This window comes from Trachurus japonicus, chromosome 23 (assembly GCF_045865225.1).
Source record: "Trachurus japonicus isolate A0001 chromosome 23, Traja_1.0".
In the NCBI taxonomy this organism is placed as follows: domain Eukaryota; kingdom Metazoa; phylum Chordata; class Actinopteri; order Carangiformes; family Carangidae; genus Trachurus; species Trachurus japonicus.
The window spans coordinates 9,335,772-9,350,249 of record NC_140929.1 but is presented as its reverse complement, the minus strand read 5'-3'; the positions used below and the strand labels follow the sequence as shown (position 1 = coordinate 9,350,249).

Sequence of the window (14,478 nt, the reverse complement as noted above, 5' to 3'; positions counted from 1 at the left end):
TGTGCTTTGAATTCGTTTAGACACAATGCAGTTTGCTTTCTTTCCTTAACACACCCATAATATACAGTAGTATATAATTAATACATTCAAATCAATCATTCACGCCCCTTGTAATTTTAAATGTCAGCTTAAAGTTTATAACCATAGTTTATGAGTGGTGTACAGCAGCGTATTTACATCCAATTAAAAACACAGTCTATTCAAATATGGATTAACTAGGTTGCATTATACAGACTGTAGTTGTGCAGTAGTAGTAGGGTTATTATTAGATGGCAGACTGGTGCATTGTATGGCTGTATGTGAATTGTATGAACTTTAAAAGCGGGTTCAAAAGAGCTGCAAAATCAACATTGATGGGAAAATGCCACTGTATCTTATGAAGGACGAACATATGGTTGTGCTTTTAAACAGGGCTGGAGCTGACTGATTGTTTTTTTTTTTATCACAGATGCTAAAAGTTTTTTTCCTACTTTACTGAGAAATTATGACAGGAAAAGACAGCAATCCTAATTTTTCCGATGCTGAAATTTGAATGTTTTGTCAGTTTAAAAAAAGCACAGCTGCTAAGATTAATGAAAACAGTCAAAAATGTTGCCAGTATGGTCATAATTTTATAAAAACAGGCTCTCACCACATACCAATTTAGGAAATAAGTATTATTTTGACATTTTTGTTTTCTTCCCTCAGTTTTCCTCATCTTAGTTTTTCACCTGCCATGTTTACAGCAGTGTGTTTTGTGGGTGACCAGAGATTGTTAGTGTGAGACGGCTCTTCAGTCCCCGGGGACCTAAATATTCTCCGCATGGTACCTTTTAAAGAGAGTGTTGTCCTGATGTGATTATGAGGCTCAGCGTGAACGCTGTAATCTGTGGCTTGGAGCCCTTCACTATCTGTCCTTGTGTAATCTGTGGGTGTGTGTAAGGCACATAGTTACAGATGATTTAAGGAGCATGAGATAAAGGCAGACGTAAATGGAGGGAGAGACGGCTTTGCCACACTTACGAAAAAACCAAAGGAACGGTCTGGACAGCAACCCTGCTCTTAGCATCTCTCACCGAGGGAATTTTGAATGTGTACATTCAGCAACTGAGACTACTCCTGCCCCAGTTCCCATGTAGCCCTGTACTACTTTAGCAAGTTATGCGTAATATCTTCCAGTCTGAAACAATAACAAGCGGCACGTTGGCGGGCTGAGAATCCCAGCTGCGCGACTGTCAGACGTTGCCAAACTGCTCCGATCAGGATCCACGGCTCGGGATGACAGGAAGCAAGCGGGAAGTGTGGGGATGGGCAAACGCTCTTCCAGCAGCTGGAAGCAATCATGCACAGGGGACCACACATCCTACATGGCATTGACTGTGGCCGTAACAGTTAACAAATTAGCCACAACTAGAAAAATAACAGACATGAAGCTGAAGCTGTGAAACCAGGGAAAACCCAGTGATGCAACAGGCAGAGGAATTTCGCCGTTATCGTAATGGTGGTGATTCCGGTTTCCTGTTTCATGTTTAGCGCTGAAAGCATCTGGTGTGCTTTAGTAAAAAAGAGAGAAAGAGGAAAACCCCCCTTAATGTATGCACATCATGTTTAATTGCAATGTCACTTGAACTTATAGTTTCATTTTGATTCTGCTGCTCAGATCCTGTGCTGTGCAAATTAAATCTTATACTGAAAAATATTCAGTCAGCGCTGTACTTATGTAACTTAAAGGACTTTAAGACATCCAGAATCACTGAAAACATCTTTAACGACTTAAATAGCTTTTTTAATGTTTTTTTTTTTAAATGTCATAAACCCTGTGATAGTAGTTAATTGGCCAGGGACAGCAGTCATCAAAGTCTCATCTCAGTAAACCAGAGCTGGAAACAGAGATTTGGACTTCAGTATAGACAGGGGACTGAAAGTGTGTGTGTGTGTGTGTGTGTGTGTGTCTGTATGAGAGACAGATAGAAAAAGAGGATGAGAGAGGCAGGGGGAGAAAAAGGACACAGCTGTGACTTGGTGAAAAGATCAGCTGCATGCCATTTCCTGTTGGAGGGGAGATGGAAAAGGACAAACCCACACACACAGTCACACACATACACGCGTGCGCACACACACAACACACACACACACACAAGGAGCAAAAGACCTGTCATTTACTCAATTGTACCAGCCGAGGGGCTCTGTGGCTGCCACAGGCACCTCGTTATGAATAGATTCTCATTTGATTTACGGCGAATGATTCATCCCACTGTTAGAATTCATTAAGAGTTCAACTTTTTACTGCCCAGCAGCAGCAGCAGCAACTGGTTACGTTGCCACAGAGCTGTGCAGCAGTTTAAAGCTGTAATACACATCAGCAGACTCTTCATAAACGGAGCACAGTCTGATTGGTGTCTAAGTGCCGTCGCTCTAATCCTTCCTCTTCGAGTCTTGATACACATCATTCCCATACTCGGTGTAAGTGTATGCAAATGTGTTGGTTGTGTATCATAATTACTCAGCTGAATACCTGGATACATAGTGGTAGAAATACACTCACTTTCCTAATTCATTCAAGTTTGATGATGTTGTTCATAGACAGTGATTTGTTTTATTTTAAAGCACAATGCCACGATTTACGTTTTGTTTTTGAGAAATTACCATTAAGTAGGCTTTAGGCCTTTTCCTTTTCTTTGTGTGCTCAGACTCTGAGGAAGCTGCTGTATTGTGGAAATGCATTTAAATTATATTTTCTTTTTTATTTTATGTAAATAAAAAGTTATTGTATTTATCTGACTATTTATGTGGACACCACTAATTAACAGGGGTCCTCATTAAGTCTGCAGGAAGCTGTCACATCGATTTCACTGTGTAAGCAGCAGCGTGTTGGTGTTTTCGGCTCCTAATGTCTTACTTAAGCAGGTTTATTAGCCAGTCTTGGTGCCCCCCACCCTCCAGACCCCGGCCTGCTTTCTCTCTTCCTCCCTCCCCTTCCTCCTCCTCTCTCTTTCTTTCTTTTCCTACATGATTCTCCTCCTTTGACTTTATGAACAGCAGAGTGCTCTATTAGCAGAAGCTGTGAAATGAATTTGTGTTGCGTTGAAAAGTGGGAATTGAATGCAGAGCAATCTGTTCACCATGCTGATGGTTGTGCTATTATATTGATCCAGTAAAATGCCTCTGAAATGCTTTTTCCTTCTCTCCCCCTCCCCTTCCTCCTCCTCCACCCCCTCCCTCTCATTGCCACCATTTCCTTCCAAACTTTTCTTTCTTCTGGCCTGTGTCTCTCTCTCTCCACTTTCTTCCTGTTTTCCCAACACATTTCTGACTGCTCTTCCTCATCTTTCATCACATCTCACCCCATCCTCGTCTCCCCCGTGTCTCCGTGTCTCTGTAGAGTACATGATGGATGAGATGGAGAGGAGGAGCATCGTGGACGAGCCTGTTCGCAAGTGTCCCATCCCAGCACCTCGAACCTCTGTCCCCTCGCCTTCTGCTTCCCCCTCCCTCAGACATAAGAGTGAGTACACACACACACACTTACACACACACACTCACACTCACACATAGACACAATGCAATCAAATGGCTCAACGCTGAAGATTTAAGGTCGTGTTCTGACCAGAGAGGCTCCAATCAAAAAAAAAAGGAGGAAGAGGTGCAAATGAGATTTTGGGACAGAAACCAGCAGGAGATGTGAAATAACAACCTCTACAGGGGGAAAAAAATACATTTTGCATGAGGTTCAGAATACGCTTTAAAAAATTCCTCAACATCTCTGAAAGAATCAGCATCAAAAATTAATCCACATAAGTAAGTAAAGCTAAACCCGGCAGCCTTAGAGGAGGACGTTATCTTTCAAGCAGAATATATTTCAGGTTGATGTTTGTGCATTTTTGTGTCTTCTTAAAAAAATAAAACCTCAAAACCTGATTTAAGCTCTTTCCTTTTCTTGCAACACGGGTAAAAACATTGCAATATAAATGCAGTCATGGCGAGCAGCTCCTTCAGTGGAGAAAAACCATCACTGCCTTTTCCAAAACAGCCGTAACGTTTCCCCCTGTCCAGCGCTGCCATCTGTGTTTCGAACGCGGCATTGCAACAAGCGGATCTGATCTCCACTCTCATTGACTGTCAGCAGATACCATAATTACCTTGATTACCTTGGAGACTTGGAGGGAGACGAGAGAAAGTGATTAGCACAGTTTGCTCCTCAGACTGCGCCTGGATGCGACTTTGAATGCATTAGTGATGCAGAGGGGGAGACGGAGGAAGTGTGTTTTGCAGCCATTAGTTCTGTCGCTGCTTTCTGCCTAAGGTTGATTGTAGCATTAAATCAGGGGAATAGGATAGAGGAATCTAATGTGTTTTAATCCTCTTTGAACTGTACAGTGTGTTTTGTTGGTTTAGAAATCAAAGAAGAGAACTTGTGTAAGTTTATGTTAATTGTTTTTATTTTAGCAGTAATAGGAACTGGCTTCATTCATAAAACTGATGCTGCAGAACTATAGAGAGTTTATATACTGTATCATCCTCCTTTCTTCTTCTCTCTACCACAGATGATGCTGTGACAAGTGAGCTGTCCAAACTGCTCCACGAGATCAAAAAGTGCCGGGACAGGGACTACTCCTTCGAGGAGCTCTGCCACACCATCTCCTCCCACTCCATGGACAGCTTTGGTAGCGGGCGACTATCTGACGAGGAGCGCCCAGATCGACCCAACGGCACCCTGACTCGAGGCAGCAAGGTACGGCACCAAGTTAAAGAGTGGGCTGAGGCGTTAGAGAGGGTTTGATGTTTGATTTTCTTGAGGAATGTCTTTGGAGGCTCCTCAGCGAGACACATTTTCAAAAAAAGAAACCCATCCCTCCCCAACATCTCACCCCCTAACCCTCCAGTTTCTAGTCAAATACTGTATGTGTCTTTTTAATATTTGTCAAATAACAAAATGAACCCAACAACTCTCTAAAACCACCAAGTACTTAAACTCAGCACTTAATAAATTCAGAAAGTTGTTTGAAGATGTGCGGAAATGAGTGGTTGAGAAAAAAATGATTCACTGAGGTCATCAATCAAATAAAAAATTTAAATTAAACCTTTGGGAACTTTAAAATCAAATTTACTCGTTCAACTTTTTATATGCAAAACATTTGCTGATTTATGTCCTTGTTACATAACATTATACATCCTTTGGGTTGCAGACCATTGATTTGAGGAAACAAGCAGCAATCTGAAGACCAAAGGAAACTGTCTCATATCAACATATATGTAGATTATTGGACTATAAAGACAATGAAGTTTCAACTTTAGTTCAAACTTTGTTAATTTAGTAGCTGCACAAAAACAACCAAATCCTTAGATGAGCACAAATAATCTGTTTGTTCTATGTGAGTTGCTTGTAAGCAGGTTTTTAGCAGTTTCCCTCCTCAGAATATAAACATCAGCATCTTTTTAATACATTCATTATTTATACACAAGTTATCTCATTACAATGAGTCCAAATTAGTTACAGTACTGCATGTGTGTGTGGGAAGATTCTTTGCCTTTAAAATTCTTGTACTTTGTCCGTGTTGACAACAGAGGGCAGTGTCAGACAGACCGATGCCGCTGTGCCGACTTGTCCAATTCAGTATTCTCGTGATGTTGCTGGAGCACAACGGCTGCTGAGTGTTGTGTGCGAGGATATGTTTAGAATTATAATTATTATTTGTGCTCAGCCTTTCGCAGCCTGCAGATATGTTTTTTCTTGACCTTGTTTCTACCGCTCTTTGAAATACATTTAGTGGTGTCTGCTTCACTTGATCACACGCTGACTCTCTCCTCTCCCTCGAGAGAGAGAGAGGGAGGAAGTGATCAGGATGTATTTTTTGAAGTCCATCTTGTTAGAAATAGGCGACTTTTATCAGTATTAGCCGACCAGAGAATCACAGCCAGCACAGCGTGCAGCGCCGAGGCTCTGGGCTTTTTTCCCCACCGTGCAGGAAGTCAGATGCTTCACAGCACACAGAGGTCATCTATCACACTGACCTCCCACCTGAGCCTTTAGACCACACACGCTCAGACACACACACACACACACATACATACATACATACAAGCATCCAAAGAAAAATGCGATTTACCGCGCTCGTCGCTGGCTTGTTTCGCCATGTCTGTTTCTGTTTTCCCTTCCATTTCTCTCCCCCTCGCTCGCCAGCGGCACTGCACAATCACAAATACCTCACCGAACAATATTGTGACACTGATCAATAGCTCATTATCTTTTCCATTTCTATAATAAGCTCAATATGAAAGCGAGCTGAGCTATGTTGTGTGTGTGTGTGTGTGTGTGTGTGTGTGTGTATGTTGTGCACACACACACCTACCTTTGCTCGCTTAAGGTGTAATTATCTCAATCCATCTTGTGTCCCTCTCTCTGTCTTGTAAGTACCAATTTGTATTCTATTACTGACATTCACAGTGTCTGTGCATGTGGCCGGAGCCATTAGTCTGTGATTCAATGTGTCTATTACACATGAATAAAACATGCTAAAAACCCGGGACAGCACACACTCACAGAGGCACACAGGCAGGCTTCTCACATCACCTCGGTGCCCACTGTGTGTAAACTAAGCATTAATGGAAATGCATGTTTATGTGCATGTCCCATATTCAAATCAGTGAATACCATATGTGTACTGATGAATGAGTGTGTTTCTGAATGCCAATGCTCCTGCTTTACTGACACTGGTAACGATTTCTATTGTTACATGAAATTGAATGTAGCCTAATCATTCTCCAAAGATTATTTTCATTATCAATTAATGTGTTGGTTTGCTTTTAATGTCATTTAGCACTTGTTTTTGTCTGAAAAATGTCAGGAAATACACAGTGAAATTTCCCAGAACACTATGAGCTTGTTCTGTTTGACAAACAGTCCCTGTCCCGAGGACATTTGTTTACAGCAACACATAAAAGAGGAAGGTGGAGAATGTGGAAGCAGTGAACGTTTGTCATATTTGCTTATCTGTTAATATTGTGGGAACCAGCTTGGAAACATTCACTGTTTCCATTGAATTCAAACTGTAACTGCAGTGTTAAAAGTCTCTGATGCCGCATTTGGACTGAAAAACCAATTTCCAGATTCATGTAGAACTCATTATTTTCAGTGAAATTGAATTTTATTGTGTATGTTTGTTGTTTCAAATGTTAACACATGAAACAAAAATGAAGTTAGCTGAAGAACTGCAGCTGTTCTCAGATGTGATAATTAGACATTTAACTTTAGTCTGGGCTGCATGCTAACAGGGACAAGGTAAACAGGTATTACTTATGCATATGCATATATAGTACTTATATCACTTACTGTACGTGCTACTTTGCACCAAACTAAAATTCTGTTTAACTCTTGTCAAGATATTTCATGCTTTATAAAAAGAAATGTAAACCTTCAGGATGTGGTTGATCCTCTGGCAGCAGCAAAGCCTTTAAATGTCTGGGGGCATTAAACCGACTAAAGATAAGTTTAAATGGATTTGCTTTAAAAATAAAGCTATTTTCCTGCCAAAATCAGTAAAATCTTAGATAACAAGCTTCAGATTGCAGTTATGTCTCTTCAGGTTACAGAACTGATCTAATTTTCGGTCTCCTACCTCAAATTGAAGAATCCAACTTGTTAACAAGCCCTGAGAAGGCGCACAAGTCATAAAACAGTATCATAATGTAGTTAAGTAGAACAGATTCCCAAAGAGGTAATCTATCCCTTTAAGGGTTTCCCCATAGACGGCTAATGTAATATTGATCAGTTATGCGGGTCTCAACCATGAATAATTAATAAAGTGTTCTTTCTATTGAACAAAGGCTGATGTCTGATTTTGACTGCAATAAACCGATGTATGCATCTATTGTTCATGCATACTGTGCAGCATGTGATGTGTATGTGAAGACTGCAGTCCGTTTTACATCGATCAATATTCCAGTGTGGCAGATGCCCCTTTGCAATCTGGAACAATTGGTGACCTTTTGCTTTCAGCCTCATTTTGTGCCTCTATCTCCAGCCTCTCTGCTGCTCTCTTGCTCTTCCCGTCTGTCCTTTCCTCTCTCTCTAAAACATCTCCACAGCTCCGTATCTTAGTTTCCCTCCTGTCTAAGCCCTTTCTCTGAGCATGTCCTCCTGTCTTTAACATGTCCTCTGAATTCCTCCCTGCCTTAATCCTCTCCCTCTTTACATTAGACCTCCCTCGGCTCCCTGGCAGCTCCCTCGCCACCACGGTGTCTCTATTCCTCTCCCCTATTGCTACATATCAGACACTGCAGTGATACTGGCTCTGTCTATGTAATCTGCTGTGACCTGTGTCCTCCGCTGCATCACATGGTTCGCTGAGCTATCAGGTGGGCTGTGTCTGCCCCCTGACATTCATGGCACAGAGCTCATTCACACATCTGCCCCCTGGGAGCCCAAGTGCCCCAGGAAAAGGACACAGTGTGCGTGTCTGTGTGTGCAAGTTGTTTTGCTGTTTCTGCACCTTTTTTCTCCCAGTTTAACCCTTTGCACTGTGGCCCTCAGAGCTGTAATAATGTGGAGTTATTAACATTTATCTGTATTAAATGGTCAGGAATTTTCTATTAATTCATTTTTTTGACTGTTGATTTCTCACATTTTCACTTTTCTTTTCTTCTTCTTTTTTATTTTTATTAATAGCGCAGCTCAAGTGAAAAACAACACGTGTGTGATTGTGATCAACCAAACAACAAACAAACACAGACGGCAGCAACAACAAATTACAAACAAACACCCTAAGCGAGCAATTGGAGAGACAAAACAAAACAAAACAAAACACAGATTTGGGCAACGGTTTATTCTTGTGGGTGTGCAGGGGACGAGGAACGGTGGGTGACAGAGATCAGTATAAACAAGTTAAGGAGTGAGAGAGGGAGAGAAGAGGAGGGGGAAAAAGAAGAAACATTTGCTAAAAAGCTCTGTAAAGTTGCCTGGAGTTGGGTCGCAGTTCCCTGTGGGTCCTGTTAAATCTCTTCTCCATCTAAACTCTGGGCTTTGCTGTTAAGGTCTTCATTATAAAAGCACAGGCTGATACTGTGTGTCCTCTAACCTTTGACCTTCTCACTGTTGATCGATTGTCATGATGGAGTTCTGGGAATTGATTTTTGTTTTCTGAATTTGATCTATCTCACAGCGGCCGACACCGCCTCTTGCTCCGGCACTGGAAGAAGACGAGGCAGACAGAAGCTGTGGCCCCACTGGATTCTGGGAGGCCCTGACGCCTTGCAATGGCTGCCGCAACCTCGGCTTCTCCAGCCTCTCACAGGTACTTACACACATGCATACAGAGTCTGAATTAATCCATTGTGGCTGGGCAAGTATCACTTAAATCATATAGAATATTTTTAATGCATTATAATGTACTTTTAGTGTTCAATTTTCCCTAATCAGTCCACACTCGATACCCTGTGATGACAAATTGACACTTGAAATCTGTCTCAGAAGCCTATTGATTTCTAATGATCATCTTTGAGGTCCACCCTGATTGGAGTCCTGCTGTGGTAAATGCACTTGATTGGATGTAATTTAGATAGGCAAGTACCAGACTATATACAGTGTATTGAGACGAGGGCTGTGTGGAGGTGCAGAGACTGGTCAGAGCTGAGAGGAAAGCACAGAGATATTCTTAATGAGAAGCTGGTCCAGAGGGCTGAGGACCTCAGACCGGCCCGAAGGTTCAGCTTTCAAAAGGATAATGACCCGAGACACAAGGCAAAGGCAACACCAGCCAAATCCCTTGACATGAACCCAATCGAACATCCTGGAAAAGACCTGAAGTGGCCCCTGACGGTCCCCATCCAACCTGACAGAGCACGAGACAATCTGCAGAGAGAAATGACAGAAAATCCCCTAAATCCAGGTGTGCAAAGCTCCTTGTGTCAGACCCAAAAGACTTGAGGCTGTAAGCGCTGCCAGAGGAGCTGCAATTACTGAGTGAAGGGTCAGAATACTATATTATTTCAGTTTTTTGTTTCCTTTTAATAATATTTCTGAAACTTTCTTTTGGCATCATGGGGTACTGAGTGAACACTGATGAGGAAAAAATGTATGTAAAGGATTTAAGATGCAAAATAACAAACTAGGTTCAGGATGCACAGTAAGTTTATCACATGGAGTAGAGAGCAATGCAGCATACATACATGCACACACTTATCCACTACACTGAAATTACAGGCTAGTGATATTGCCATTGTTCTGAGTGAATACTTTTGCTGGTTACCGTGGGAACGCAGCGAATGAGCCGTCACTAGAGAGACTGGCTCTCCTGGCCGCTCTACATACTGTGAATCTGTTCAGTATCTGTCTCTCTCTCTCTCTGGTTTGACCACCATCATATCTCATAGAGGACCAGGACCAGCATCGATCGATTGATCTGTCAGGAAACCCCATGTGATACAGTTGCATGCACGAACATGAAACCTGGTATCTGATCTCTGATCTCAGCAATTCATGGGAGCACTTTGTATTCCTCGCAGCACTTACACGTCTGCAGCACTGACAGAGCTTTTGACAGCTTAAATAGACAAGTTAATTACAACGGGTGTATGAGTGCAGGCTGTCTTCATCTCGATATGACTGCAGATGTTGCTGTGTCTTGTATATGCACATTATCCAATAATTACAAAGTAATTTAAAACTAGAGAAATAAATACAAATGATTCAAACAAAGCTAGTGTAGCAGACGACGGTGTGGATTACTTTACAGTATTAAAAGGGTTAACAAAAATAACTGGCAATAAACTGTGGAAAAATGTATAGCCTTAACCATATTATGAGCTTGCTGCCTACAAGCACAAATTGCATTTAAAAGGATACAATCTCCCCATTTTATGAACCTAAATCAAATTTAGGCTGCAACATGAGTGTCCCAGGCCCATTCCTTTGAGCTCCATTCATTTGATTTCTTTGTCCAAATGAAAAATGTGTGTAAACTATGCTCATTTATCCACCCACAGGAATAGATTAAGGTCCTCTTACACACTGCTTCTATAGCAATATGTCAGGCACTCCTACATCTGTTGTTTTTTCATTCTATCATTTAGAATACAACTATTTCTGCAGCCTTTATTAGTCATTAATGTACAGTAAATTTTTGAAATAAAACGGTGATAAAGTTCTTTAAAGTGTTATTAAAGAATATATTATTCTAAAAGGCTTCTATGGGACTGAGCTGATGTTATAACCATTAACCCACACAAGAGAATGAAGGGCATTTAAACTGACCCGCATATTATTACAGTATGTGGACATATAGTTTCCTTCACAAATATTCTCAAATAGAAAGCCAGGCAAAAGAGGACTTGAACATTAGCTAAATTATTTATGAATTAAAGAAGAACTATGCAGGATTTTTATCTTAAATTAAACAGCTTTGGTTTAATAAATGACCTGTAACTTGTTATGGGGAGAATGGAGGCTCTCCGTCCACGTCGCATATCTTGGTTGAAAAACAACTGCCGCCCCGGTGTCCCAGCTTTTGTCTCTGCGGGACCGTGACACAAACATGCCCCATAACCCGCAATCTCTTGTTTATGACAGATGAGACTACACAAATATACATGTCATAACATTGTATATGATATATAACGTTATGTACCGCTCTCATTGATTGACTTCTCGCCGCCTTCGTTGTAAACAAATGCACATGGCCAGGAGGCGGGTTAGCAAAACAGCGGAAAAGCGACCTGACTTGAACAGTTCCCCTTTAACCAAAAGGCAGAAAAGTCCTTCTCCTTGTGGCAGAGACTTCCTGGATCAGTAAATCTGACCTTCCTAATGTCATGTTGTCTCGACCCTGATGTGGGCCAGTTCATTTGTGAGTAGAAATCCTCACCACTCACGTCTCACTGCCAGATGTGTCAAGTTTCCTGTTGCATTTTTAGCCCAAATCCCTAGAAAAACAAGCAGAATCCAAACTCTGCCCTACTTCCTAGCATCAATACTCCATCTTTCCTTCTTCCTTCCTGCCCCGCCACCCCTCCCAGCTCTCCGTGCTGTGTATGTAAGTGTGGTTAAATGTCTGCAGACGACTCTTTAACGGCGAGATGCGTGTTGGCTCAAACAGCAGGACATCTGACATTTACTACACAACAGACCCTCTGTCTTGTATACTGGCAGCCTGCCTGCCTGACTGGCACTCTGCCTGGAGAGGTTTGCACCTGGATGTGTGAGTGTGTATGTGTGTGTTTGTGTGTATACTAAGTTGTTGATGCATAGAAGAAAAAAAAAAAACAATTGTGTGTTTTAAATGTTTGAGTATGCCTGTGAGCTTGTTGGTATATACAGCGTAGTTGGTGGCAGGAGGTTTTGTGTGTTTCCGTACAAATGTGTGTCTGAATTTGGCGTGTCATCTTGAGTTAGTGTGGGTGGGTTTGTGGGTGTGTGTTTGTTTTATAGAAGAGGATATGAGGAAGGAAGGAAAAGAATGAGGGAGGAAAGAGAAATTGTTATTACATAATTAAGTTAGCACCATGCTAATTTGTTTTCTGTAATTGTGATACATTTAGACAGACGCCGGTGCCTCTTCTCTGAGGATGAATGGACCAAGAGGAACGTTTCTGTCGTTCACTTCACGTCCATCTTTTCTTCTCATCATCCCGCAAGAGATCTGTCGACTTCTTTCTCCTTTGGCTAGTTTCATATCACCCCTCTTTGTCCTATGTTCATCTTTCTCTCTGGCTTATTTTTCTTTCACTTTATATTTCTGCAGAGGAGTGTGTTAACCTTTGTATCGATTGTCTGAATGCCGAGTTTGTTCAGCCGTCACTCAAGACTCTCAGTCGAGGAACTGCAGTGACTAAATCAGAGAGAGGGAAGAATCATCAGGTTTGACTTAAGGTTCCTCCATAAATACAGAATTTGTATTGTTTCATTGTAAAATGAAAACAATGAGGTGAAAGATGCTGACAACCTCAGGGGAGCTGACAGTACAGTAGCTGCAGACAGATAAATCTTTGCATCCACCCGTTCATGCAAACAAATAGTGATCTAACCCTTCGTCACTGTAAAAAATATTGATTATAGCATCTTTAAGGTTTGAAACTTCTTGGGCACTTTAACATGCTGTAGTGTTAAGGAAAGCTCAGGCTGACGAAACTTCTGTATTTGTTTTGTTTGTGTCAGTGTGTGCACATGGCTAAGCAGGTGCATGTGATTATTAATGACGTTACACAGCGCACGCGATCGAGACGGTAGATTTTATTATATAATCCAGAAAAACCAAAGTGGTGCTCTCTGTTTCAAGCTAATAAATTTAGCATGTCACATGTTTATATATATATATGCGTGTGTGTGTGTGTGTGTGGCCATACAGCTCATGTCTGCATTAGGAAGCTTCCCCCATGTTGCGAATTTCCGTCACCAGCCACGGGTTTCCTCCCACCATTGCCATGTGAACACCGACTGACGCTGAGTTGCGTGTGGAGGAGGAGGAGGTTTCCTCTGCGATGTCGGCTTTTAAAAAAAAGGAAGAAAGAAGTTTTTCAAGTCAAGGTTTCACTCCATGAAAGTGAAAAAGAGCAGAAGAAAAGAGGGAGAAAGCTAAAAGCAAGAAATAAAAAAGATGCAGACGAAGAGAGAGGTCGACACAGGGTTGCCAGGCAACACAGAAATTCATGAGATGTCAGGCGTGGGATGTCCACCATTGACAAATCTCAGTCACAATCAACACAGGTGCGTCACACAGATTCGCACACGTCAGCATTTCTTGACTGAATCTCCGAGCTTCTCCTCATTTCACCACCTCTCCATCTTCCTCCTTGTTGTTCAACCACCTCTCTCCCTCCCTCCCTCCCTCCCTCCCTCTCTCTCCTCCCACACTCACTCAGACTTACCTATTAGTCTCCTCTCTTTCTCCTGCTGTTTTCCTCTCTGCAGTAGGAGGCTGCTGACCTTTAATGGTCTCAGCCCTGGCAGTCTAAAGGTGTTCAGAGAGAGAGCGCGTCCGTGTCGTGCTGCCACAGGTTAAGATCAGAAACCCACGAGGGCTCTTGCAGATGTTAAGCAACATCAAAGAGCGAGTGTGTCTGAGCGGGCAGGGATTTGGTGGAGAGCTTTATAAGCCTGCAAATGAAGGAGTGAACGTGCTCTGTGGGAGAATGGGTGAGGTGTTTGATTTTATACAGTGAGGTTCAGAAGTGTAAGACCTTTGGACTCCACTGTATATTAAATAGTTTGGGTTTCATTATAAGTTTTCTAGTTATGTAAAAGTTTTGTTGGCTATAGATAATATTTAATAGTTCTTTATTGTTAAGACCTGGGCTGTGAAAAGGTCATGATATATTTAAATGATAGTTTCAATAGCTGTTTTAACCTGCATCTGTACCTTAAAAGGGAAAGTCAGTTTTTGTAAAGAAAACTAGCGAATCAACTTTTCCAGATACCAACTGTACTACTGTGTGACTACTGTAAGGCCAGAATCATTGTTCATTGACTATTTGTTAATGCCATTGAGTGTTTAATTTCAATCATTGTTC

At 41.8% G+C, this 14,478-nt stretch overlaps 1 protein-coding gene across 4 annotated transcripts in view; it reads left to right on the top strand.

Annotated features, from left to right (window-relative positions):
* anks1b (ankyrin repeat and sterile alpha motif domain containing 1B) overlaps positions 1-14,478 on the top strand; it is a 223,172-nt gene that overhangs the window by 88,959 nt on the left and 119,735 nt on the right. For all 4 annotated transcript variants that reach the window (XM_085769577.1, XM_085769576.1, XM_085769578.1 and 1 more), the window contains 3 exons: positions 3,362-3,484; positions 4,524-4,711; positions 9,138-9,269. In XM_085769577.1, the coding sequence (XP_085625703.1) occupies positions 3,362-3,484; positions 4,524-4,711; positions 9,138-9,269 (443 nt within the window). The remainder of the gene's footprint in view (positions 1-3,361; positions 3,485-4,523; positions 4,712-9,137; positions 9,270-14,478) is intronic.